The 25,432-nt window shown below is 46.6% G+C and overlaps 1 protein-coding gene across 2 annotated transcripts in view; it reads left to right on the top strand.

Moving 5' to 3' along the window:
- Window positions 1-25,432, top strand: part of MYO18B (myosin XVIIIB) — a 242,799-nt gene that overhangs the window by 89,470 nt on the left and 127,897 nt on the right. For both annotated transcript variants that reach the window (XM_074321365.1, XM_074321364.1), the window contains 4 exons: window positions 7,301-7,366; window positions 12,134-12,262; window positions 14,034-14,177; window positions 15,376-15,465. In XM_074321365.1, the coding sequence (XP_074177466.1) occupies window positions 7,301-7,366; window positions 12,134-12,262; window positions 14,034-14,177; window positions 15,376-15,465 (429 nt within the window). The remainder of the gene's footprint in view (window positions 1-7,300; window positions 7,367-12,133; window positions 12,263-14,033; window positions 14,178-15,375; window positions 15,466-25,432) is intronic.

Below are 25,432 nucleotides of genomic sequence, written 5' to 3'. Positions count from 1 at the left end.
TATGAATATCTGCTAGAGTCCCTGCTTTTATTCAGAAGCGGTATTGCTGGATCCTATAGTAACTCTGTATTTAATGTTTTGAGGAACTGCCATGCTGTTTTCCATAGCGGCTGTACCATTTTACATTCCCACAAACTGGACAAGTGTTCCAATTTCTTCACATCTTCCCTAACACTTGTTATTTCCTGTTGTTGTTGTTATTATTATTATTATTATTATTATTATTTAGTAACCATCCTAATGGATGTGAAGTTGTATCTCACTGTGGTTTCGATGTGCATTTCCTTGCTCTGTGCTACTGAGCACGTTTTCATGCTCACACAGGACTTTTGAATGGAAGGTCTCCGAGGACAGACAGTGTTCAATGAAGTTCTCTGCAGAATGTGCCATCCATGATGTCCATTTAAAATAATAATTATTAACTTCACCCAACTTTAACCAACTGGCCAGAGATACAGGGATGAACAGGACACAGTCTTAAAACAAGCAGTTTCCCTACAGAGGGATGGCTTTGGGGTGCCACAGGGAACACCCCTAAAACGTTTGGTGTTTGCAGTAGGGATGAGGGTGGGACACCCAGGGAAGACCCTTCAGAGCAGGTAACGACTGCATTGAGAGCCTGGTGGGATAATTTGGAGGAATCAGGAAAGGAGTACAAACAGTACACATTGGAGGTAGCTGTGCAAAGACCCAGAGTCGTGAGGTTGTAGCTGGAGCATAAACGATGCCAAGTGTCCAGAAAAGGAGCTGAAGGTGTTGGCAGAGGCCAGACCTTGGGTCCTTGTTAGCAGGGCCAGGGAGTCTGGACTTTATCAGATGGTCAGTGAGGATCCACCGAAAGGTTTGCAACAGGGAGTGGCCTAGGAAACCTGATCTTTGTTACTTGAACTGGCTTAAGGAAAATGATGAAGAAGTCAAGAGCCTTCGCCCCATTTAGGGCACGGTGTCCTCACGCTGACCTCCAGTGTTTAGGATGCCCTTCTGGCATAGGCTCAGGTCTCCATAATGACCTTGTGTTGTCCTCTAGTCATCTGGGGTCCCAGTCCTCTCTCCCAGGTTATCCCATCCGGTTAAGATTATACCTTAACCTACACTGAAGCCCACCACAGTGACCATAGTGATGGACTCTCAGGCAGGTCAGTGGAGACGTGCTTTCAGCTCTCCATGGCAATGGCCAGATTCTGGTCCCTTTCATCTTTTTGCTGCTGAGGCAGGAGTTGCCAGTCCTCTCTGATCAATGTGAGGAAACTCTTGGGCCCTCCTCCCCTGAGGGTGTCTAGAGTGTAGATTGATTTTAGCCAACAAAATCTATCGCTGGGGAGTTGATCTGAAGAACACAATTAAGGGCTGTCAATCTATCTTCTCAAAGGCAGCTTATTCTCTCTCAAACCCTGGTAGACACTCCCAATTTCCTCTGAATTTGTTTCAAGAGTCCGTTTCTTTTTTCTTTTTTTTAAATTAAATTTATTAGGGTGACATTGGCTAGTAAAATTAGATAGGTTTCAAGTGTGTGTTTCTATAATACATCACCATATATTTGACCCCCTTTTCCCTCTTCAACCACCCACCTCCTGCCCCCTTCCCCTCTGGTAACCACTAAACTATTGTCCGTGTCTATGAGTTTTTGTTTCTTTGTTTGTCTCGTTCCTTTGTTGCTTTCAGTTTCATAGCCCACATATCAGTGAAGTTATTATGATTCTTGTGGAGTCCCTTTCTGCTGGGAAGACACCCCTAGGAGCCCATCGCTGAAAGGGGAGCTGTCCGCTCTCAGGGTGCTGAACGACTATTCAGCTGTTCCCATAGCCTGTGCCCTCTGGAATTTATTCATCATCCTTTTTCTGCTCACCTTGCTGGCCTCCATTTTGAGGCTACTGTTTTAATAATCATGTGCATTTTCCATTCAGTGTTAACCAACCAATTATACATGTGTGCGTGTGTTTGCTTGTTCATACAGTTTCTGCTTTGTCGCAGGCATTCTCTTTGCCGTCCTGAGCATATAGAATTAAATAAGAGGCTTAGTCCCCATCCCTATAGAATGACCCAGTCAATGTGTAAGAGAGAGGTCCAGTGATTAAAAGCATTTAGAGTCAGATAGACTTGGGTTCAAATCCTGGTTTCTGACAGCTCTCTTTCCATTCATACATCCTCCTTGACGCTTGGTCGTTGTATGACCATGGCAACATGTAATTGGTCATAAGAAGGCACCTGGCACATAGTAGGTGCTCAACAGATGGCAGCTGTTGGTCATGGTGGCCACTGGGCCATGGTGTTTATGGATAAGTTGCGATGCTGTTCACAGCCAAATAATTCACTGGGTGAACATCCAATTCCATAGGCACGGATTCTCCATTTCACACCTCTCATTGAGGGGTGAGTGGGGGAAGCATTTCTCAGCCACGGTTATTCCTGGAGTCTCTCACTGCCTGTCCAGCATGTTCAGCTTCGTGTGAGATGTTGGCCCATAGGCTTTTGTCATTGAACATTGGAGAGAAAGTTCTTTGTAAAATTCTAGAACACAAAGGGGCGCTGTAAGTGGGGGTATGAGTTGGATTTCTCCCAGATACATTCAAGGATTCACAATTTGAGCCTAGAATGGTGAAGGTGAAGGGTGTGTCATCACTCCACGGTGCCAAAGAAGGGCGTATAACCTCAGAACCTCCACCAGTTGCTAATATTTATGGAAACTCAGCGTGTGCCAGACGTGAGAGTAAGCACTGTTAAGTGTATTATAATAGCTGCTTAGAAGTCTTGGCCAAGTTCGATATCTAAGCCCACAGAGGGTTTCTACTGACTGCTTTTTTTATTTCCTTGAGTATAGGTCACACTTTCCAGTTTCTTTGCATATCTTGTCATTTTGGGTTAAAAACTGGACATTTTTTTTTTGTTGAGAACTGGACATATGTGATAACATCTCTAGATTCCAATCTTTTCCCAACTGTTTAGTAACTAAATTATCTGGGCTAGGTTTATGGAGTCTGTCTCTTCCATGGTATGAGATTGCTGATATCTCTGCTCAGCTTTGCATTCTTGTTTTTATTATAAATTGTGGGTTTTCCGGGGTTGTCCCCATGTCAACATAGCTTAGTGGTCACCAGAGGTTGTGATCAAACACCTTGAATCTGTGAAGCATTCACCTAATTCTTATGGAGCTGTGTGTGCATTGGAAAATGTATTCGATGTTCAGATATTTATAGTTGTGTTCCAGCTTTTACTTTTTCTTTGTCTGTTTTACATGTTTTCTGCCTGCACCCTTTATGTTTAAGTCAGGATATGTAGATAGCTAGGGCCATCTACGTCTCTCCTGTGCATGCATGTGGCCTTGAGCACGTGTGCAGACTTCTAATTGCCAGGAATGTGTGGGAGCTTATAACGGTGCACTGTGGCTGTTCCACATGTCTTTGTTACGTTTCTGGCTAGTCAATGTCCATCTCTTGCCCCAATCAGGATAACAACCTTAGGCCAGCTGCAGCATTAACCCTCTTCATTTCTTTGCTGCCAGGATTAGTCCTGTTTGTGACAGGGGTCCTGGGTGTGGGGTTTTCTTGTGTCTCCCTGCATATATGTGGATTTCACAGCTTGTCTCACCCTGGTAAGTTTACTGCATTGACAGCTTGGTAGAGCCCCAGTCAAGGTTGTCACAAACCCCCCACTGTTCTTACCTGCGGTTCAATAGGGTTTTCTCAACTATTTCTTGGATGCTTCTCAATGGGTTGTATTCCCGGGCTCCATTTCTGGAGTATTGAACTTGTTGTTTTTGAAAATTGTATCCATTTTTATCATTGTTTTTTGGGTGAGAGAATTTTTCAGGCACCTTGCTCCATCTTTCTGGAAATCTCACTCCTACATGCTACCTTCGTGACCTCCCTACATCCCCACTACATCCTTGTAGGGTAGGCATGATTTCCCCATATTCTAGAATATGAAGACCAGAGAAGACAAGCAGCTTGCTCAGGGTCACACAACCTAGTGAATGGTGGAGCTGAACTGGATCCTAGTGTCAGAGAGCAGAGAAAAAGCTTGAGAATCCTGTTCCCCGAGGTTCATCATCCTCCATCATTTCTTAGTATCTGACCTTTGACAAATTATTTTGTTGCCCTGAACCTTACTTTCTTCCTCTGTAAAATGGGTATAAGATATGTAGCATGTGTTGCAGAGGTTTAAAAATAAAATGAGTTATGCATAAGGCACTGAGAACGGTGCTCTGACTCAAAAACACAGTAGGAAACTGTTTCCTTGGAGCCAAATGGCCAACATTTTACTCAGCATTCCATGGCGAGAAGGATAAGCCTCAATTATCTGGACAATTAAGATGGAATAGCTGATGCCACAAAGATGAAGGACAAGGGAGAAATTTCTTATAGTAAACCTGGATTGTTGCTCTGCATTCCATCAACTGGCTATTGGGCAATGATTGCATTAATGTACAACCAAGTGAAATCACCTGATGTTTCACCTAAACAAGTGACAATTTCATATGGTTTCAGCTAAGAGTAATATTAATGATGATAATAATCATTAAGACAAAGTAATTAAGTACAAAGTCACTTACAAAGTCATTTTCACAGATTCTCCATTATTCACCCCAACACCTGTGCAGTCTAGACAGGGAATATTATCACCATTTTTGTAGGTGAGGAAAACTGAGAGTCAGAAATATAGTTCAATGGCTGTGGCCACTCACTTACCCCACCATTTGGACCTACACGTTCTTCTCTGTCAGATGAAGTCAATAAGACAGAATATCTTTGTTAGGCCTAATATTCTCGGCTATGCAGACCTCGCAAGGGCTCTAAGAAAACAGGAGATGGGGACAAATCCTCAGATATTGTGGGGGTTAGGTTTGTGTTTTGGCTGTTTGGGGTGGACCTGAGCAGTGGAAGCTTAGTCCATGGTCTGTAGCATCTCTATTAGGTTTTGACCTTGACAGAGCTGGTAAGACTGGCTCTAGGACATTAAGACTAGCTCATAATGTCTGTTGAGTGCTTCCTATCTGCCGGGTACCACATGAGGTCCTCTGCAAGCACAACCACAGAATCTCCTGAAATAGCGCAACCCCCGGCCCCCCATTTTTCTGAAGAGCAACCAGAGCTCAGTAAAACGCTTTTCCAAGGTGAAATAGTTCATGAGTCCTAAAACCAGGATCTCAGCCCAGGTGGGTCTCCTTCTAGATTCTGGTTTTTTACTCCCCAAACATCTACTCTGGGTATTGACTCGAAGGTCAGCTTAGGACAATTTCATTGGCTGTAGGTTTCATTTATTTTTTATCCCCTATGTTTGGCCCATTTTTATTTTGTTTTCCTCTTGTGCAGAGAGAAAAGATGTTGCATTTTGGATATATCGACTTGCTGCATTCTGCTGCCTATAGCTCCCTTGGACCATTTTTGGCTAAAATGTAATAAGTGAAACCACTGAATTTTTGGAGGGACGTTGTAGAATGTTCTTCTAGGAGGTCAGAGGAGGGAACTTCCTCCCAGATTACAGTCTTGGACTAGACGTTTAATAAGCTTTTATTATTATTATTTTTGATATCTTAGGAAGTTTTCTGCGATGCTGATGACCCGTGGAATTGAAACTCATCTACTAAATTACTCCAGTCTCATAATACCTTTTGCTTCTTGAGTGTCGCAATTGCTTTTCTGACCGTTTATTCTGAAAATTGACGTTATTATTTTCAGTGGATGGAAGGTCCATGAGGGGTGGCATGGGGGTGGAGTGGGAGGGGAATTGGCAGTCAGAAAGAAACCAGGCGCGACCTGTATTTATCTGAGAGTACACGTCGCTGGCAGGTTTGTTTCAGCCTGCAGGACTCTATGAAAAGAGGAAAATTCCATGAAATGGCTGGTGACTCGGCCACTGCTGCATCCGGGAATCTCCTGGAGTGAATTTGTTTCGCTTGCATGGATTTACCTTTCTCCCCTCACTCACCTCCCTGCCCCCCACTGCTATCCCCACTGGATCTCTGTTGTTTGAGCATTCATTCATTCAGTCATCACATTTATCGAGCTCCTACTGTTTGCATAGAACAGCACCAGGGGCAGTGGAGGAAATAAGAGGCAAATGAAACACAGACTCTCCATCTATATTCTAAATCAGGCATGCCGGTTTAATGGTGATGTCGTTTATTTAGCAACTATCTTTGCGAGTCAGGCAGTCTGGCAAGTGCAATGAAAGAAGGACAGAGTGTTGGGGTGACGGCCACCAGGGACTTGAGTGACACAGTGGGTGAATGTCTTAGGGGCCCAGGGTCCTTTGGAGCCATCCTGGTCAAGTGTAATAGGCAAGACGTAGGTGTCGCATGTGGCCAGACAGACCTCAGTTCTAATCTGGTTCTGCTCACGTGGAACTTTATAACCTTAAAGAAGTGCCTCTAGTTTTTTTGTGTGTGGTGAAATATGCACAACCCCAAATGTACCACTTTAATCCTTTTTAAGTATGCAGGTCGGTGGTATGAAGCACGTTTACAGTCGTGCACCTATCACCACTGCCCATCTTCAGAACTCTTCCATCCTGCAAAACTGAAACTCTGTACCCATAAAACATTAACTCCCCAACCCCATTCCCTCCAGCCCCTGGTAACCAGCATTCTACTGTCTTTCTCTATGAATTTGACTATTCTGGGTACCTCATATAAGTTGAATCATGGAGTATTTGTCCTTTTGTAACTAGCTTGTTTCCCTTAGCGTAGTGTCCTCAGGCCTCATCCATATTGTAGCATGTGTCAGAATTGCATTCCCCTTTAAAGCTGATGAATATCTATTGTGCGTATATGTCCCATTTTGTTTATCCATCTGTCAGTGAACACTTGGGTTGTTTCTGCCTTTTGGCTATTGTGAATAAAGCTGCTGTGAACATCGGTGTACAAATATCTATTCGAGTTCCTTCTTTTACTTTTTTTGGGTAGATACCCACAAGGTCAATTGCTGGATCCTATGGTAATTCTGTGTTTCATTTTTTTAAGGAACCCCCCCTCCGTACTGTTTTCTATAGCAGACACATCCTTCATTTAGTTTTGTATTCTTTGATTTTTCTCCTCTGTAACATGGGCGTGACAGTATGATGACCCTCCTAGGGTTGCTTTGAGGATGAAATGAGGTGGTGTCTGTGAAGGTCCCAGAAGAGCACAGACACAGTAGGTTCTCCTCCGTGTGTATCACCTGTGTGAGGTGGGGCTCTGTTAGCCAAAGCTCCCAGACGTGTGGGCTCGTCCTCTCTGTCCCGGCCATTCAGGTAGCCTGACCTTCCCCTTGGGAGTCTGCTGTCTTCTATCTATCTTCTCCTCTAACTTTTCTCTTCTCCCTAGGCTGTGGAAGAGCTCCTACAGACCCTGGATCTGGAGAAGAAGGCCGTAGTGCTGGGACCCAGCCAAGTGAGTCGCACTTCTTTGTGCCATTCTGCCCATCCCGTCAGGGACCCAGAAGAGGCCTGATACACGTCCTCTGTGTGTCTCCTTTTCAACCAGATCAGGGCTAGTGATTTTTTTGTGCCCTGCCTGCCTGTTTCACAAGGCTGTGAAGATAAAATGTGATCACGTGGGAGGACATAACAGTGGGAAATGTCTTTTATTAGCGGTTACACTCCCAGGGACCTCTGTGGTCTCGAAAAGTGAGCATTCTGGACCTCAGTATGCTTTTCTGAGCCTCAGAAAGAGCTGCCGTCAAATCTGAGAGGAAGCACTGATTTTAACTTAGAGTAACTTTTCCTTTGCAACCAACTGTAATGCCACTCTAGTCCTCGCTGATTAGCAGTTGTTCAGTTTAAAGTAAGGGCTTGAGAAGAAGACCCAGGATTATTTGAGTTCAGAGGAATTGTGTGTGTGTTTTTCCCCCAAACTGCTATTGAACCAAAATTGTCTAAATTTTTGTCTATTCCAAAAATGTATAAATGTTTAGAGAAGAATTTCACAGTGCCCTAATATGCTCATATATCCTGTAAGTTTTCGAGAGGGAAAAATATAGTATTTAGGACTTTCCAAATGATTTGACTGTGGGACCCCCCACCCTTTTGTTTTTGTGGAAGACCGATCACCATCTTTGCCAACTGGTGTTCCATGGGTTATGGTTTGGGACGGGGGTACAGAGATTGTAAACTCAAGGACCAGGTGGAGGGCAGGGGACAAGGGGATAAGTTGAGAAGCACAAACTGGAGAGAAAAGAGACGAAAGGAAAAATGGCAGGAAAAACGGTGCCACCCGTCTCCCTACTTAGTTATCTACTGATTGATTAATATCAACCAATAAAGCTTGATCGATTAGCTTGCCCTTCCAAGTGCTATGTGAGCTGCTGGGGAAGGGCCCTGGTTTCCAGGGGGTCACTATGGTGGCATTATTGGCCATCAGTACTTCTTGGAACCCTGAGTAGGCTGCCACATCATACCTGCTTCCTTGGAGAGCCCACAGTCATTTATACCGGCGATTGCCCCACACACACACTAACCTCTCTCTATAGACCGCTTGGTCTTGCTACAGCATTTGGTTGAAGCTATTAGTCTGCTGTGGTCTCAGCCTGATTTATCCTGCTGAGACTTGGCAGCAACTCTGCAGACACTTCCAGGAGAGGGAATGAACCTGTCGGTTACTGGGCTCCCACCAGGAGCAGGTGCTACACCAGGCAACTTCCTGTATTATTTCTGTTTTGCTCTGATAATTTTCTGTGAGATAATTGGTACATCCCTTCTTTACAGATGAGAAAGCTGTATCCCCTTTTCAACGTCTTATAGGTAGTTAGGAGGACAGCTATAGGTCCCATGAAAACCTGGATTGGTCCACTCTAGGGTCTTTTAAGTACTCCGTGGGTTCTATTATTTATTAATGGATACCACAGTCTTTGCACACAGGTCTTTATGGTCCAGCATCAGAGGAATTATTTTTCAACTCCGAGAATTTCATTCTTCTAGACCAGCAGTTCTCAAAGTATGGGCCCCAGCAGCATCAGAACCCCCTGAGAGCTTGCCGAAAACATAAGCTCCCAGGTGACACCCCAGACCTGGTGCCTCTGAAACTCTGGGGGTGGGACCCAGCAGTCTGAGTTATAACAAGCCCTCTAGGGGATTCCAGTGCATGCTCACGTATGAGAACCACTGGTCTAGTTAATTACTAGTCATTTCACAAATATAAAAACCAATCCCTATGAGCCCAGCTGCTATTGCAAGCAAGGAAGAAAGCAGAGGAAGGTGAGAAGTCACTGTATAGTTTTCACAGTGGTGCGGGGAAGCAGTATATAAGCCAAACATCCCAGTAATGAAATGTTATTATTATTGAGTAATACTTGGTGTTTACTAAGAAATGGTCAAGAACAAGTCAAGGTCAGCATATCCTTTGGAAGCCAGGCTAGGCAAATAGACTGACATCTTGAAGGGCGGATTCAACTCGCATGCATTGCAGGATTCGGCCCTTAATAGGTCCGAAGGCTATGAAGTGGAAAGAGAGCAGCCTGAGTTGGTCCACACTTCTTAACTGTGTGTATCTTCAGTGAGGCATCTCACCTCTGAGCCTCAGTTCCCTCATCTGTAAAATGGAGCTATTGTAGCATCATGAGACACATAACTTGCCACCTTTCTATCTTGTCCTCTTAACTTTTCTCCCCAAGTTGGCTATGGGAACCAGTAAATTGTCAGTAAGCAGGGGTTGGCTGTCATTACTTGTTGAATGCATTTGTCAGTAGGGGAAGATGCTTATCAAATAGGATGACATTTTAATGCTTAAAGAATGAAACTCACTTAGAAAATTACTAAGATGAGAAGAGCCAATTCCTCAGCCGTACCAGATATGGAAGCTATTACCATGTCAGACGTTTAAACCTTGGCCTTCAGCATTTTTAGAGGAAAAACAGCTTGCGTGGCAGAGGCCTCTAGATTCCTTAAAGATGAGGCTGTTAGGGTGTCACAGTCTGCTGGGGTCCGATAAGCAGCTGGACCCGTGACAAGCGAATAATTTAGCTTTTTTTTTGTGAGGTTCAGGCCCTGGTGCCTTATCAAGGCCTGTGATGAGGGTCATGACATTTATGAAAAAGCTGGGATTCCACGTGCAGTGGCTTTCTGGTCAGTACCATGCTCTTAAAAGGAAAAAAAAAAAAACAATCAACATAAGATTCTGCAGAGGCGATGACTTATTCCTGTTCTGTGAATGGTCGTTTCCAATTATCTTTTTAATGAAAGCTCCATACTTAATCAATAGCGGTTTAGGCAGCAGCCGCCACCTTTTGTAATATATGAACTAATGCTGTCATCACTTTGATCATTGATTTTTTTTTATAGCAGCTTGTGGGACTCGCTAGCTTGTGAAATTAATACAGTCATTATTGAAGCAATCTGATAGGTAATGAGTCAATCGTGTCTTTATTTCAATGAGGCTAATTGTTTTGGTGGCCCTGGCTGATAGAAAGTGTTCTGTAAAGCGACAGGGTTGCAAAACAGAGGTAGCAATGTCTGGCTGTGCGAATTTTCATTGTCCCATCAAGAAAGGGTTGGCTGCGGGGTTGGTAGAGTAGTCTCCATTACAGAACATACATTTAGGGGAATGGAGACTATTGAGACCCGTTGTTCCAAGTGGAATCAAACTACAATGCAACTCCAAACTTCAGGTGTGTGTATCATAAAGAATGAGGAAATGAAGCCTCATGGAGAAGGGACGCAGGACATGAACTCAACGTTTTGCCTTCAATTGGATCCCTGGCTACGTGAACTTGAGTCAGTTACATGACCTCCCTGAGCCAATATATTCCTTATAAGATTGTTTTGAGTGTTAAAAGGAAGCATATGAGAAAGGGCCTTGAAAAATGCAGGCGCCATGCAAATGTGAAGTATATTCAGTGATAACTGCAGTCTTGTCTGGAGTTAGATAGAGGGAAATAAATCCTGGCATTGCCACTTGCTAGTGGAAGATCATGGGAACTGCCCTTTTAGCTCCAGTTTCTCCCTCCATAAAACGGGGGGATCATAATAACTACCATACGAGATTATGCATGTAAAATGCTTTACATATGCATCAAGCGGGTAGTTCTGATCCAGAACCCAGTACGGGCTCCATGAAATGTTAACCATTAATTGATAATGTCAGCGATTACTTGATAATGTCACTGATTAAGATGGAGCTGTCCTGTGCTTCCAGAGAAACCGAACACCCTTGGGGTTATACGCCACATCTGGCAAAGAAATGCACAGGGCTGCAATAGAAGTAAGCAGAAGGGCATCTGAAAAGTGACCCCCTCCCCGTCACTGACTCTAATCCCACCATTAGAGCATCTTGCCTTTGCCTCTGGGGAGGCGAGACCAACTGTAGCTACCGTACCACCTCTACTGGCCCCAAAGCTTCAGGTTCTCTCCGAAAACCCTTTTGTGTTCCCTGCTATCTGTTCACAGGCGGCCCTGCAGGGTGCCGAGGACACAGTAATCACATTGCTGCAGAGGCCTTCATCCATTATTGATGAGCCAGGGCCTGCAAACTGTGGACTGCTAGCTGTTTTCCAATAGATGCCTGAGTGCCTTTTGTGGGTGGCACCAGCCTGGCCCCATTCTCTCCTGACCAAGGACGGCTGCCCTCACTTCCCCTACATTCTCTGGACCGAGTATTTCCAGGACACCGCTTCTTTCAGATGGCCCTCATAAAAAAAAAAAAAAAGAAAAAAGAAAAAAAAGAAAAAGAAAAAAATGCACACTTCCACGCCTGACACCAACGCCACCAATTCAACCTTTCGTGGGTGCGAGGCCTGGGAATCTGCATTCACCACACTCCCCTGGTGATTCTGGTACCCGGTGAAGTTTAGTTTTAGGCAGATCCGTCCTAGCACTGGGTCTCAGAAGAATGTGTGCTGGATCCCCTGAGGATGGCATAAAAATGCTTGTTCTGATTCAGCAGGCCTGGGTGGGGCCTGAGATGCTGCATTCCTCACGTATTCCCCGCTGATAATGGCCTTGCTGGTGGGTGGACCACACGCTGAGTCCCCTGGAGTGAGCGAAAGGCAAGAGGAGGCATCGGGAGACAAGATGCTTTGATCTCTTAGACCCTCGGTCAAGGGCAACTGCTAACCCATATTTCGGGTGGATGCAAGAGAACTGGGGTCTGAGCAGCAATCACCGCCCCCTTCAGACAGACTGATTCAGTGGAGGAGAATTCACCGGTCACCTTCTCTCCTTCCAGGTTTTCCTTAAAGCAGGCGTGGTCTCCAGGCTTGAGAAGCAGCGAGAGAAGCTGGTGTCTCACAGCATCGTTTTGTTCCAGGCGGCCTGCAGGGGCTTCCTGTCTCGTCAGGAATTCAAGAAGCTGAAGGTATAGTGGCCAGTGTGCCTCGTGACCCCAGCAGAGGCACGAGATCCTGGAAAAGTGGCATCCATACTGGTTGGGGGGCTGTCATCCCACGCTTCTCACACCTGCTCCCGGTCCCAAATCCCCCACAGGGTATTGTTAATGTGCTGATTCTGATCCAGTGGTTGTGGGGGTCTGCATGTCTCCTGTAGTGGTGCCAATACAACCAGCCCACGGACGCACTCCGCGTGGTGAGACTTTGGGTGACGCTTTGCAAGACGTTGTTTCTAAGACATTGACATCAAACTGCCAGCAATGTCAGCCTTGATCTAGATATCCATGAGGTTGTCCACGCCCTTGTGGGTCTACGTGTCCCATCTTCCACGGGCCAAGCAGAGAGGGCGAGGGCAGGACCCGGCCATTCAGGCAGTTGGCACCAAAGGGCCAATTCAGAGTCTGCAGTCCTGAACCACCATCTTCAGAGATCTCCAGAGACTGAATTTCCTCTCTGTCATCTGGTCTGCACAATAGAGAGAAGGCAGCTTGGCCCCAGAGACAAACAAGACTTAGGTTCAAATCTCCCCGCGTACTAGCTGGGTGAAAACAAAACGAGATCATGAGCAGTGAGTCCAGTATGTGGCACAGCAACTGCTCAAAAAACACCGATGGCTATTACCTTAGTATTGTTGCTGTTAATTACCGCTCCTAGCCTGGAGTCTCATTCCTGTGCCTTCCGCGTACGCCTGTGAATTTATAAATTCAAGTATATGCACTTGACAAAAGCAGGCAGAGACAAGCGCACTAATAATGAAAATGCTGTGGACAATCCCACTGGCCCACTGCCCTCAAGTAGCTTATACCTTGGGATGGTTTGGAAGAGAGGTTGGTTAAGAACCTGGGCTCTGTCTGTAGCCAGACTGCAGGGGTTCAAGTCCTGACTCTGCCACTGAGAAGCCGTGTGACACTGGGCCTGTGACTTGACCTCTCTGTGCCTAAGTTTCCCCACCTGTGAAACAGAGATGATAATAACACCTCCCTTCAGAGGACTGAGCTAAGGTGTGTAAGACGCTCAGGGCAGAACCCGGCATGTATGACGCGCTGTACCAGCGGCACAGGTGTTGGCTGTGGGGGTGGTGAGACAGGAGATTTTCTGGGCTTGTTAGCACAATTCCTCCCTCCAGGAAGAATGAATTAGGTCAGTGTTTCTCAAAGTGTTGTCCCCGGGCCAGCAGCACCTGTCAAGTGGGGAATTGTTAGCAGGGTGGGTACTTGGCCCGGACCCAGACTTCCGGAATCGGACCCTCTGGGGATACGGCCCCGCCTCCTGTGTTTTGACAAACCCTCCAGGAGATGATGAGGCACACGCAGGTTTGAGAAGCATGGAATTCGTGTGAAATACACTGAAAATGATATCTATCCCCGAAGTATCAACTAACAACATTGTTGTGGCCCTTGTTTCTGGTGGGCAGTTTTAGGGATTTTCAAGGATTGTTTTCCGGCCTTGCGTGGTAACTTTTGAACCTAATCCGATGCTACGATGTGACCCATTGTATACTACGTTCTACGTCTCGTCCTGTTATTATTATGAGGCCATGCAAGATTGAATTGTGGCGTTATGCCTGATGCCGAGAGCCTGACTCATGAAAGGAAGCTTTTAAAAAACTTGAAGTGTCTATTCCCTTCCACTAGGACGTAAACCCATTTCCTCCGTCCCCGATGCCCCCCTCTGCAGCCTTTCTTTCCTTCACCTTCACCCGGTTGGGAAGGACCCCTCAATTCTCTGCTCTGTCTGCAGACCCGTCGGCTGGCCACACAGTGCATCCAGAAGAACATGGCTGTGTTCCTGGCGGTCAAGGACTGGCCGTGGTGGCAGCTCCTCGGTTCCCTCCGGCCCCTGCTGAGCGCCACCATCGGAAATGAGCAGCTCCGTGCCAAGGAGGTGGGTTCGCATATCAGGCAGGGTTCCGGGTGGCTACTCCCTCCCCACACCCCATCTTGATGCTTGCATCCGAGACCCAGTACCCCCATGTCTGGAAATTCTCAAACTAGGAATGTTCTGCCCAATCGCCCTGGCTGCTCACTTCCAGGCATCCCTCTGCTCCCATCAACACAGCCCAGCTCTGCTCTAGGCTCTGGGGACTGGTGAGATGCACCCTCCCTACCCCAGGTGCACGAACACTTACCACTCATCCCAACGTGCAGCCTTTGAGTCCTTTATCTTCTTACCTCACAGAACACACTCCCTTCACTGGCCCTTCTACCTGTCAGCACCTACCTTTGGCAGGTAACCGTTTTTGATTGGTTTCTGGTTTATCCTTCCTTTTCGCGAAAATTAGAAAATACGCACACACACTATTCCTTTCTTTCTTACACAAAAAGTGGAATACTGCATATATTCTCCTGCAACTTGCATTTCTCACTTAAAAATAGTTTTTGAAAATCATGCCAGGTCCACTTTTTATAGAGGCTTCCTCATTCTCCTTTCATGGCCACCTAGGACTCCTTTTTTTGAGTGTTCATTCCATAGTTCATTCCACCCACCTGGTGTGGGTGCATTTCACTTGTCCCAAATGGTGGCTTCGTAAGCACAGTGCTGAGCCATCAGCAGAAACGTCATATTCAGGGAGGGGGAGGAGCTGAGCTCACCATCGCACGCAGACTAGTCTCTGGTTAGCAATGAATGGGTCCTTTCCAAAGATTTGCATTCAGCCCCTCAATGGGGCTGGTGTGGACCAGACTTGCATAAGCAGAGACATCAATATTCTAAATGGTGAAAGGGGTGAGGGGTGGGGGGGGGAGAGAGAGAGAGAGAGAGAGAGAGAGAGAGAGAGAAGAGAGAGAGAGGGAAGGAGGAAAAAAGGGAGGGAGGAGGGAAGGAGGGAGGGAGGAAGTAAAGAAGGAAGGAAGGAAGGAAAGAAGGGAAAGAAAATTAGGGAGGGAGGGAAAGAGAAAGAGAGGGAGAAAGGGAAGGGAAAGGAAAAGAAAGAAAGGAAAGAGTCCATTGTATGAACATAGCACCTGAGCCTCGTACAAATAGACTGGCTGAATCACCCACTCCATTCCCCGGCACTCTTAACACGTGTGGAACGTACACCACTGGTTCAGAATGGCTTCTGTTATGGTGTTTGTTTTTGTAGGATGAGCTTACGATGCTGAGACAGAAGCTAGAAAAATCAGAGAAGTCTCGGAATGAGCTCCGGCAGAACGCAGACCTGCTAGAGAGCAAGGTACCCCCATCCCTCCTGTGTGGGGTCCCTGTGTGAGGTGAGGTCTGCCGGTTGAGTGAAGGTGATGCACCTGGCTCTGCACCGAGTGCTCTCCTCAAAATAACCATGTGAGGTGCATGCTGTTATTGTCCCCATTTTACAGAGGAGAAAACTGAGGCCCCAGGATGTTAGGTATCTTCCCAAGGCGACACAACCAGCAAGTGTATACTTGTCATCTGGCTGCTAAGGGAAGAATTTATTAAATAAGTCATGAAAGCACAAGTCTCTGGGGGAAATGATACATTTGACTATTTTAAAGTAATAAACTTCTGTTTATCGAAGCATAAAATGAAGACACGCCACACACTTGGAGGTAAAATTTGCAACACATGTAACAGACAAAGAGTATCCAGGATATGTAAAGAACTTCCTCATATCATTGGAAAAAGACAAACACCCCAAGAGGGGGGGAAATGGACCCCCCAAAATAGGAATGGGCAGTTCCCAAGAGGGGAACTCTTGTTTCCAGCGTTCAAATGTTCAGAAATTCATATGGGTAATAAACTCATGAGAAGATGCGCAACCTAGCTAGCAACCAGGAAATGCAAATTAACACCACGGTAGGTATCATTTCACACTTCAGATGGGCAAAATCTAAGTCTCATGCAGCCAAGTGTTGGCAAGACTGTGCAGCAGCGGGAACTTTTCTGTGCTGCTGGTGGGCATGTAAATTGATCTCACGTCTAGATGCCTGAGTGTTGTGATTTCTTCCTCCGCCTCCCCAACTCCTCTCCCTCCTCTTCCTCCTTCTTTCTAAATGTTCTATGAAGGTCCAACATGCAAATAAGTACACACGTCATACGTCTACATCTCAAATGACTTTTTCAAAGTGAACAGCACCCAGATTGAGACACAGCTCACCCCCACCTCCTTCTGAATCCCCCCTTCATGCCCCCTTTCAATACTACCCTGCGAGGGTAACCACCAAACTGACTTCTAACCCTATCGATTTGTTTTCTTCTATTTTTGAACATTACCGAAATGCAATCAAATGTGTGTACTCATTTGTGTCTGGTTTCTTTCATGTGACACTTATGTGTGGGACATTCATCCATGTTGTCGTGAGTGGCTCTGTACTATGCATTCTCATGACTGTATGGTATTCCATTATGTGTATAGATCACGACTTATCTGTTCTACTGTAAATGAACATTTGGCGGCTTCCAGTTCTAAACTCTTAGGAATAAGCCTGCACGTGTCTTTCGGTGCACATCTCACACATTCCTGTGAAGACTCTACCTAGGACTGGAACTGCTGCATTTTAAGTTATTTCTGTGTTCAGGTTGGATAGCTAATGCTGGACAGTTTGCTGAGGTGTTTGTGTCAATTGACACTCCCATGGCAACAGGTGCGAGTTCCGGTTGCTCCATATCCTTACCAGCACTTGGTGGTGTCTGTCTTTTTCATTGAGCAATGTTGGTGGGTGTGTATGAGTGCCAGCTTGTGATTTGAATGTGCACCTTTTCCCATGCTTTTGGCTCTTTGGTTATCCTTTTCGGCAGAGTGGTCTATTCAAGTGAAAGGACTATGGCTTTTCTTATTGATGCGTAGCAATTCTTTATATATTGTGGATATAAGTTCAGTTGTTGGACAGGTGTAGTACAGATGTCTTCTTCCACTCTGTGGCCTGCTTTTGCTGATGCAATAACGTGGAAGTTGTATTTTCTGAAGCCCCGGGTGTCTTCTAAACTGCCAAAGGGTGAGGAAGAGATCAAAGGGCTGCAGAACTCCCAAACCTGCTTCAATTTGCAGCAGATGCACTTTTTTTTGGCTTCACTCTGTATTTTATCGATTCTCAGATGCACATTATTTTCCACCTTTGTACATCTCTGGAATTGAAACGCCTCTTAACAGTCAGCGGCGTCTCACACTAAAAATTGGCAGCACTTTCTTTTCTTATGTTCCATCACGGTGAATCTTACAATCAATGGCCACTCAGATTTGGTGAAATGTAGCGTATGGGGGCCCAAGTAAAATTTTATTTGAAGAAAGGGCTCTAATTCCCTCTGCTTCCCTGCCAAAGCTACTGTTGATTTGTATTGGTTGCGTTAGCATTTTAAAGAGTGCCGGCAACACTGTTAACCCTGTAGCTTCCCCAGGCCCATCTTCCAAGATCCAGGAAGGGATCTGGATGGACAGGTTCTTGGCAGCTTCTTTAATGAGCCCGAGGCAATCCTCACACAGGTGGTCATGCTGCCTTAGGGCCGTGGTTCTCGTACTTGAAAGTGTCCCAGAGGACATGGAAGAAGACAGATTATTGGACCCCTGCCTTAGAGATCCTGAATCAGTGGGCCTGGGGTGACCTTGGAGCTTCTGTAATTGTAAATTCTCAGGTGCTACAGAATCTGCTGATCCAGGGACTGCACATTGGGAAACATTAGGTTAGAGACCAGATCAAATCTCTCTCCTTCCATGAGATTCTATGTTGGTGACTTTCTCTTAACAGTTGGGAAGCAGACACCCCGGCAGGGCCGTGCCTCAGGAAGACACCCCGGTCCCCGTTCATGGCCTCGGCACCCCACCCTCGTCTCAGTGGAGGGGCGGAGACAGTTGATAGAAATGCAGCCGAAACGTGTGCCTCATCAGTGGAAGCCCCATTTGACGAGGCTTATTAAAAAAGACAACGTTACTGCAAAATGATTTAAGTGCTTCATTTGCAAAGGAGCAGCAGAGGAGATGGGGAGGAGCCGGCTATAAATATTCTCCAAGCACAAATCTGCCTTGATGCAAAGTGGGGTTATTTATTTTCCCGAGAAAGCGGGCCTGTCTGCTGGTAGGACGTACCTATAAGGCCGTGGGCGCTCCTGGGGATATACGAGGGAGGTGTTTTGTCTTCTCTCTCTGGAATATAGTTTGGGCTTTTCCCAAGACCTTATTCGTGGCAACAGACGGAGGCCTGTGCACTCCGATATTTGGCCTCATTTGTGTGAGCAGAGTCCCTTTTGGGGCAGGAATGGCTGAGAGACTCCACCAGGATACTCCACCAGGAGATTGAGGTCACAAAGTCCATTTGCAAAGTGCTGGGGGACTTTGGTCCTGATGGTCGTGAGTGTGGCTGGAAGCTTATCTCCAGGATAGGGAGGAAAGAGCCAGGGTCATGTGCCCAAGTGGTTACTGAGCCTAGATCACACCCCAGGTCTTGTGACTCCTAGTTCTGTGCTCCGCCGCAGCACGGTGCCTCCGTGGGGACGATATGGCATTCTCTAATCCCCAGGAGAAGGAGACTGCCTGGTCTCCTGTCTGACCCAGGATGTCAGCGTCTTCTGGGCCTTAACTGCTGGCCGTGCTAGGGAGGGTGTATTTCAGCAGACAGCTGGCCGCAGAGGCTCTAAGGCTGTAATGTGGTGTGTTCCTAGATACCCACAGTGGGGATAGCTAAGGCCCGACAGAGGAGGGCACAGCGGGGATGTTTTTTCTGCGTGCCTCAGTTTCCCATATAAAAATTGGCGCCATCATCTCTTCCCTACCTCCCTTGTGACACAAATGAAGCAGCCCAGGACTGTGTATAAGGTAAGGAACGAGTCCGATGGCCTGAGCTGGTATATCTGGTACAGGAGCCGAGCGCTGATCAGAATGGCTGCTTTTGTACACTTACTGCTGAGGGATTGTGGGCGGATTCTTCAAGTCTCTGAGCCTTTGTGTCATCAATGAAATGGTGGCAATACTACTTCTTCTCCCTGGAATTGTGCTGAGGAGGTGCATACGAAGTCGTTAACACATTGCAAGCCTTCAGACATACCACTGTTACTAATATGCTTTTGAATTCCTCTCACCCTCCCCCCAGCAGACTGAGTTCCTTGAAGATAATGATATAGCTTAGCTATTTCTATGCCCCCACAGAGCATTCACTCCAAATTGAATAAATAAATGGAATAATGCTGAATTTAATAATTAAAGTCACAGTTAATGAGCAGAGTGTCTGTGCCAGGTGCTATGATAAATCCTTTACCCCATTATCTGATTTTACTTTCATGGCGAACTGTGAGGAAAACGTTAGTACCCCCATGTTTAGATGAGGAACGTGAAGCCCAGAGAGGTAGAGCAATTGGTCCAGCATCACACAGCCGGTGACTGGCAGAACCGGGATTTGAACCTGGGTCTGGCTGACTCCAAACAGGCTGTGATAAAGGGGGAGCATCTACCCAGACTAGGAGTGGAGTCAGGAGGGCTTCTTGGAGGAGGAGTCTTAAAGGATGAGCGGGAGTCAGCCAGCTGACGCAGTGCTCCATTCCAGGTAGAAGACACAGCAGAAGCAGAGACAGAGTGTGGGGACCTGGTCTAGCACCTGTAGTCCTGGTGGTTGGAATGTGCCATGGGCGGTGGGTGGTTATGGGGTGGGGGTCACACCATGAAACTGGGCCACATCACAGAGGCTCTGACAGTCATGTTAGGTGTTTGAACTCCATCCCGAAGGTTTGGAGTTCAAAGAACATTTTCAAAGAACATTTTCAAGATGGGATGTGTGGGTGACAGCACCCGAGGAGTTATTTCCTCTTGGGGGGGGGGTGTTGCTAGGGAACTTTGAAGTCCCCTTTGAAAGCTCACTAAAGCTCATAAGTGCCCCTTCCACCCCCAAGGCCATTCGGTGATGTGTCATCCCCATGTGCCCTGCTCAGAAACATGACCCTTCTCCTGGCGTTCTTAATGAAAGTTGCTCCATTTCCACCAAAGGCGAGACTGTGGAGCCCTCCCTTTACTCCTTGGTTTACCTACATGTCTTAGTTCATATTTTTCGAGCCTCCAAGAGGCAGTTTGATGGCGTGGTTAGGAGTGAGGGCTCAGGAGCCAGCATAGCCAGCTCTGTCGCTGGCCAGCCGCGGGTCTGTCGTTTGGGTGAGTGTCTGCAGCCTGGTGATTCAGTTTCCTCATCTGCAATCTAGAAATACCAGCCCCTGCCTCTCTGAGCTGCTGAGGGTTCTGTGCGTTAACCTGTGCGGGGCACGTGGTAAGCGCTATCTGGGTAGTGATTGTTATTAGGGTAACTATTACTGTTACTTAGTAGTGGGTGATGTGTTGACTGGGAAGAGAAATATATAGGGGGATGCCCGAATTGGTCCCCAGTGTCTGTGGGGGAGCCCTAGAGCCCGCTTCTAAGCTAGAGATTTGTTCTGAGTTTCCCTTAATGACTGGGCAGCTTTGGGGGCAGGTACCACGGGACTGGAGTCTGAAGCCACAGTTTAATCTCCTTGACAAATAAACCGCAACCAGCCAGCTGCCTCGGCAGTTAGGTGGGCCTTCCTTCCCCCTATTGGTTCATGTTCTCTTCTCCCTTTTAGTCCCCATTTTTTTTCATTGTCTCTTTCAGTTCCTCAGGGTGACGGGGCTTCCCTTTTGCTGGGGGTCTGCATAGGTTCCCTTTGGCCATGGCCTGCAGGCGTGGTTGGGGTCCAGGTCTTCTCTGGCCTTTGATCTGTACCCCACTGGCTGTTGAACTTGACCTTCCTGATCCACTGCTTCCTGGTCTGTTTCTGTTGATTGATGACTCCTGCTCCACTGACCCCTGGGGGCCTGGGGGTGGGGGACTGAGCTGGATGGTGGCTGTGGGACAGAGGACAGTGCTGTAGTTATGAGCCAGAACCAGGGACTCAGGCTGCCCAGGCTATACTCCCTCTGCGACTTATCAGTGATGATTTGAGCAAATGGCTTCACCGCCCAGTGCTTCCGTTTTCCGTTCTATGAAAAGGAAATAACAAAAATACCCCCTCGTAAGGCATTTGATGAGTTTAAAGAAGTTGGCATATGCCAAGAGCTTAACACATGCCTGTCCCTGGCATTTGATGAGTATCAGCTGTTTCTCATACCAGGGCTTCTAACAAACAGATCCTTTTTTGGTTAAATTGAAAAGTAGAGGAGGAGAGTGGAGGGGCCTGGTTTGTTCTCTGCAGGAAAGATGGTCTGCGGAGTTTTGAGATTCCTTGAGTTTAAGAGCCAAGGGCACGGTTGGGCCAAGGCATGGGTGCCCCACCTGTGGTTTTCTTATCGCCCCAACTGGACAGTGAGGTCCTTGAGAGCAGGGTCTGGCACACAGGAGGTGCTCACATAATGAATGACAAGTGACAGCGACAGTCCTGGACCACACGTGTTTGGTATTTAATGTCCATCCAATCCCCATTACCCACTGTTCCTCCAAACGGCCAATGATACCAATGGTCCGGGTATGTTATTTGTTTGACTTGACGCAAATGTACAGCAAATTCACTCACGGTTGTCCCTTCTCTCTGGCAGACCCTGGAGCCATTGTCCCTAAGTAGAAAGAGGGTTTCTGATAATTTGGCCAAGTGGTAGATCCATCGGAGGTTTCAGAATAATTTCTAGTTAACTGGTCCTTGGGTGGACCCTTCCGGTTTTGTAAGTCCGGTTCTCCCCCTTATTAAATTGGTTTTTATTTCCATTCACCTCAGCTCTGGGCATGGAGCCCACCCCTCATGTCTATAAATAGAGTCCTTGGGCCCCTAAATGTGGGAAGAAAGAGCGATTTGTGGGAACAGGGGAAGGTCAGGGCCTATTTGCCTCTGTGAAGAACACCTGTCATTTCCCCAATTTGAAAAGGCTAATTGTCCGTTGGGCTCCAGACCTGGATTCTGTGGAACTCAAAATTAATGCGTTAAATTAATTTTGTGCTCCCTTTGCTCAGGCCGATTAGCACAAATTAAATTTCACACTAATTGGTTAAGGCGGAGCGAACATAGCCCTGGTGTTTGAGATCAATGCTGATCTCAGAGCCAGCAGCGAGGCGCATGGTCGGGGCACCCCTGGGTTACACTGGCCCATGTGTGGTGCCTACTGCAAACGATCGCTTCTCGAGCTCCAGTGTGTCTGTCGGCCCATGAGCAAATCTAGCCCATCAAAAGCCAAGGTGAGGCCAACATCAGGGGGACATAGATCCAAGAAATTCTATAGCAGGAATTCTTAAACTTTTGTACTTAAGAATCACCCTGGAACGCGTTGAAATTCAGGTCCCTTGGGTCCCACTGAAGAGATTATGGTTTGGGGGGACATCAGAATCCTGGAATTTGCATCTTAACAACTATCCCAGGTCATGGCAATGCACGTGCTTCCCCAGAACACGTTAAAGACAACAGTGTCAGGAGTAGCGGAAGGAAGCCCCACCCCCAAAGACGTCCAGGTGCGCCCTGGGAGAGCCCCGCCTCCATGAACCGCTGGCCATTGCTTAGATCTGATGGATCTGTGTTCAAGTCCCGGCTCCGCCACTTCTTTGCTGTGTGACTTCAGAACACTCCCCGGCAGCCTCCTTGTTTGGTTTGTTTCCTTGTATTGAAATTGGCACCGTGGCCTGAGCAGTCGCTGGTGGGTCAACAAGATGGGAAGAGGATGAGCTAAAGGAGGGAAAATGGTGGTGAGCATGGAAGATACAGGGTAGCCCCAGTCCATGTAGCTCAATTACTATGTTTTTGGACTATTTTAAATATATATTGTTTTGTGTTTTTCTGAGTACAAAAGGGATTTTAAAAGTCAGCAGTACAGAAATGCGTCACAAGGAAATTGGGTTCTCCTGTGACCCGATCTCTCCGGCCAGAGGGGGAACCTATGAAGATTTTGGGAGTGTCTTTGTCTGTGCAGCACAAGCAACAATGGTAACAGGCCAAAATTCTATTCTGCAACCTTGCTGTTTTCCCCCTTGGCACTACACGGCCTGACAATTAAGTTAGCGAACTCATCCTAGAAAAAGTGCTACATAGCTCATTGCTGAATATCACTGTGGTCACCTTCGAAGGACTCCCCTTGGGAAGCCATGCACCAACGCCAGCGCCTGGTCCACCCTTCAAAGCAATTTTGGAACTCTTTTTCTGGAATGGCCATCAGAGCTGTCATCGTATTACCCTTGATGTCCTGAATGTCATTGAAATGTCTTCCTTTCAATATTTCCTTTATCTTTGGGTAAAGAAAGAAGTCATTGGGGGCCATATCAGGTGAGTAGGGGGGTGTTCTAATGCAGTTATTTGTTTACTGGCTAAAAACTCCCTCACAGACAGTGCTGTGAGCTGGTGCATTGTTGTGATGCAAGAGCCATGAATTGTTGGCGAAAAGTTCAGGTTGTCTAACTTTTTCATGAAGCCTTTTCAGCAAATAGTAAACTTGGTGAACTGTTTGTCCAGTTGGTACAAATTCATAATGAATGATCCCTCTGATATTAGAAAACGTTAGCAACATCGTTACAAGTTCGCAAACTTAATTGTCAGACCTCGTATGTCTTGGGGATTTTTTCACGTTGGAACTTAGATCTGCATCCTTCTTCTTCACGGAGCAGCTGAATGATATTTGAGGCGTATCAATGGGTCCCACCCTGGCAGGACCACTTGTCGTCTGTGTGATAACACTGCATAGTTGTCCCCTCAGTGTGACACCAAGGGTCTGATGGGAGACTGAGGTGTTTTGTTTGTTTGTTTGTTTGTTAATTTTTATTGGGGAACAGCATGTTTCTCCAGGGCCCATCAGCTCCAAGTCGTTGTCCTTCAATCTAGTTGTGGAGGGCTCAACTCAGCTCCAAGTCCAGTCGCCATTTTCAATCTTTAGCTGCAGGGGGCGCAGCCCACCATCCCATGCAGGAATCGAACCGGCAACCCTGTTGTTCAGAGCCCACGCTCTAACCAACTGAGCCATCCGGCCGCCCCTAGAGTGAAGTGTTTTGACGTCTTCATGCACAACATTTATGGTGTAGAATCAGAGTGACAGGAGGACAACAGGCATCACCTAATTCAACATACTTTACAACGCAAGTGACCAAAGCCCCAGCGAGGAAGAGACTTGTCCAAGGTCACACAATTATGTTAGTTGTTGTGTCTGGACTTGAACCCTATACCTTGCCTCTATCTTTTTTCTTCTCTGCCTCTTGACTCTATCCCATGCTTTGCATAAGTGGTAGCCTCAGTTTCAAGAGCGACCCTTCTTCTATACAAGGTTCTTTCTGAGACTCTTGGTCATGAACAGTCCACTCATGTGTTTCTCTCCTCAGTTTCTTTAGCATATCCTTGAACTTGGGAAGCTGTGTTTTGAAGCAGTAATGCCACAGAAACCCTGACCCCTTTGGCATCTGTAGTTGGTCAGTTAAATGGGGGGGTGGGGGAGGTGGAAAGTCAGGGCAAGTGGGAATTCATTAAAAAATAGACATTTTTTATTTTTACCTTTAAACATGTCTATTTGAACACCCTGAGGCAGGACCAACGCCTTTTGAGGACGAGCATCTGACTCAACACCCACTTCTTTCCTTCTTAAACCACACCCCTAATACGTGACTCTATGATTTCCGGTTTTGATTTCTTTAAAGCAGAGCAAATTGCAAAGTAATCTGAATGCCAAAACCTAATTTTTTACTTCTAGTTTTTTATCGTTTTGCACCTATACCGATCTGACAGACTTTTAAAAAAGCAACTCACGTTTTTTATTCCTTCCAAAGCATTCAACCTAGTTTTCATGGCAAATCTTTGTTCAGTCATATTTTATAGGTTTTGTGTAATAGCTCATCAAATAGGTAATTATGGTAAATATGCAGCAGGTATAAATGGGGAGGGACACACACACAATTGATACACAGCGTGCATGGCCATCACTTGGGAGAGGCCGATGGACCACGGGGAACCGTAGAGGTTTCCTGACTGGAGCGTCCCTATGTGGCTGGCATCTGTGAGTGTGTCTCATGAGGGAGCCTGTTGGTTGGTCCAGAGAGCTGGCTCACTAAAGGATGGCTAAGAAGAGTTTCTGCTAGAATAACTGGTTTTAAATTGAGCACTTACTTGTGTGCCAGGCACTGGACTAAGCTTTATGTGGATTATCTCACTTAATTCTCAAAACACTTCTGTAAGTGACCCCCTGACCTCTGAAGCTGAGAAACCTGAGAATCACATGGTAGGCATCCTGCCTGGTTCAAAGTCACACAGCTGGTGAGTGTTGGGCCGAGAATTCGAACACA

This window comes from Rhinolophus sinicus, linkage group LG16 (assembly GCF_036562045.2).
Source record: "Rhinolophus sinicus isolate RSC01 linkage group LG16, ASM3656204v1, whole genome shotgun sequence".
Lineage (NCBI taxonomy): Eukaryota > Metazoa > Chordata > Mammalia > Chiroptera > Rhinolophidae > Rhinolophus > Rhinolophus sinicus.
Note: the sequence above shows the minus strand (reverse complement) of the source record. Positions and strands in the feature narration are given on the sequence as shown.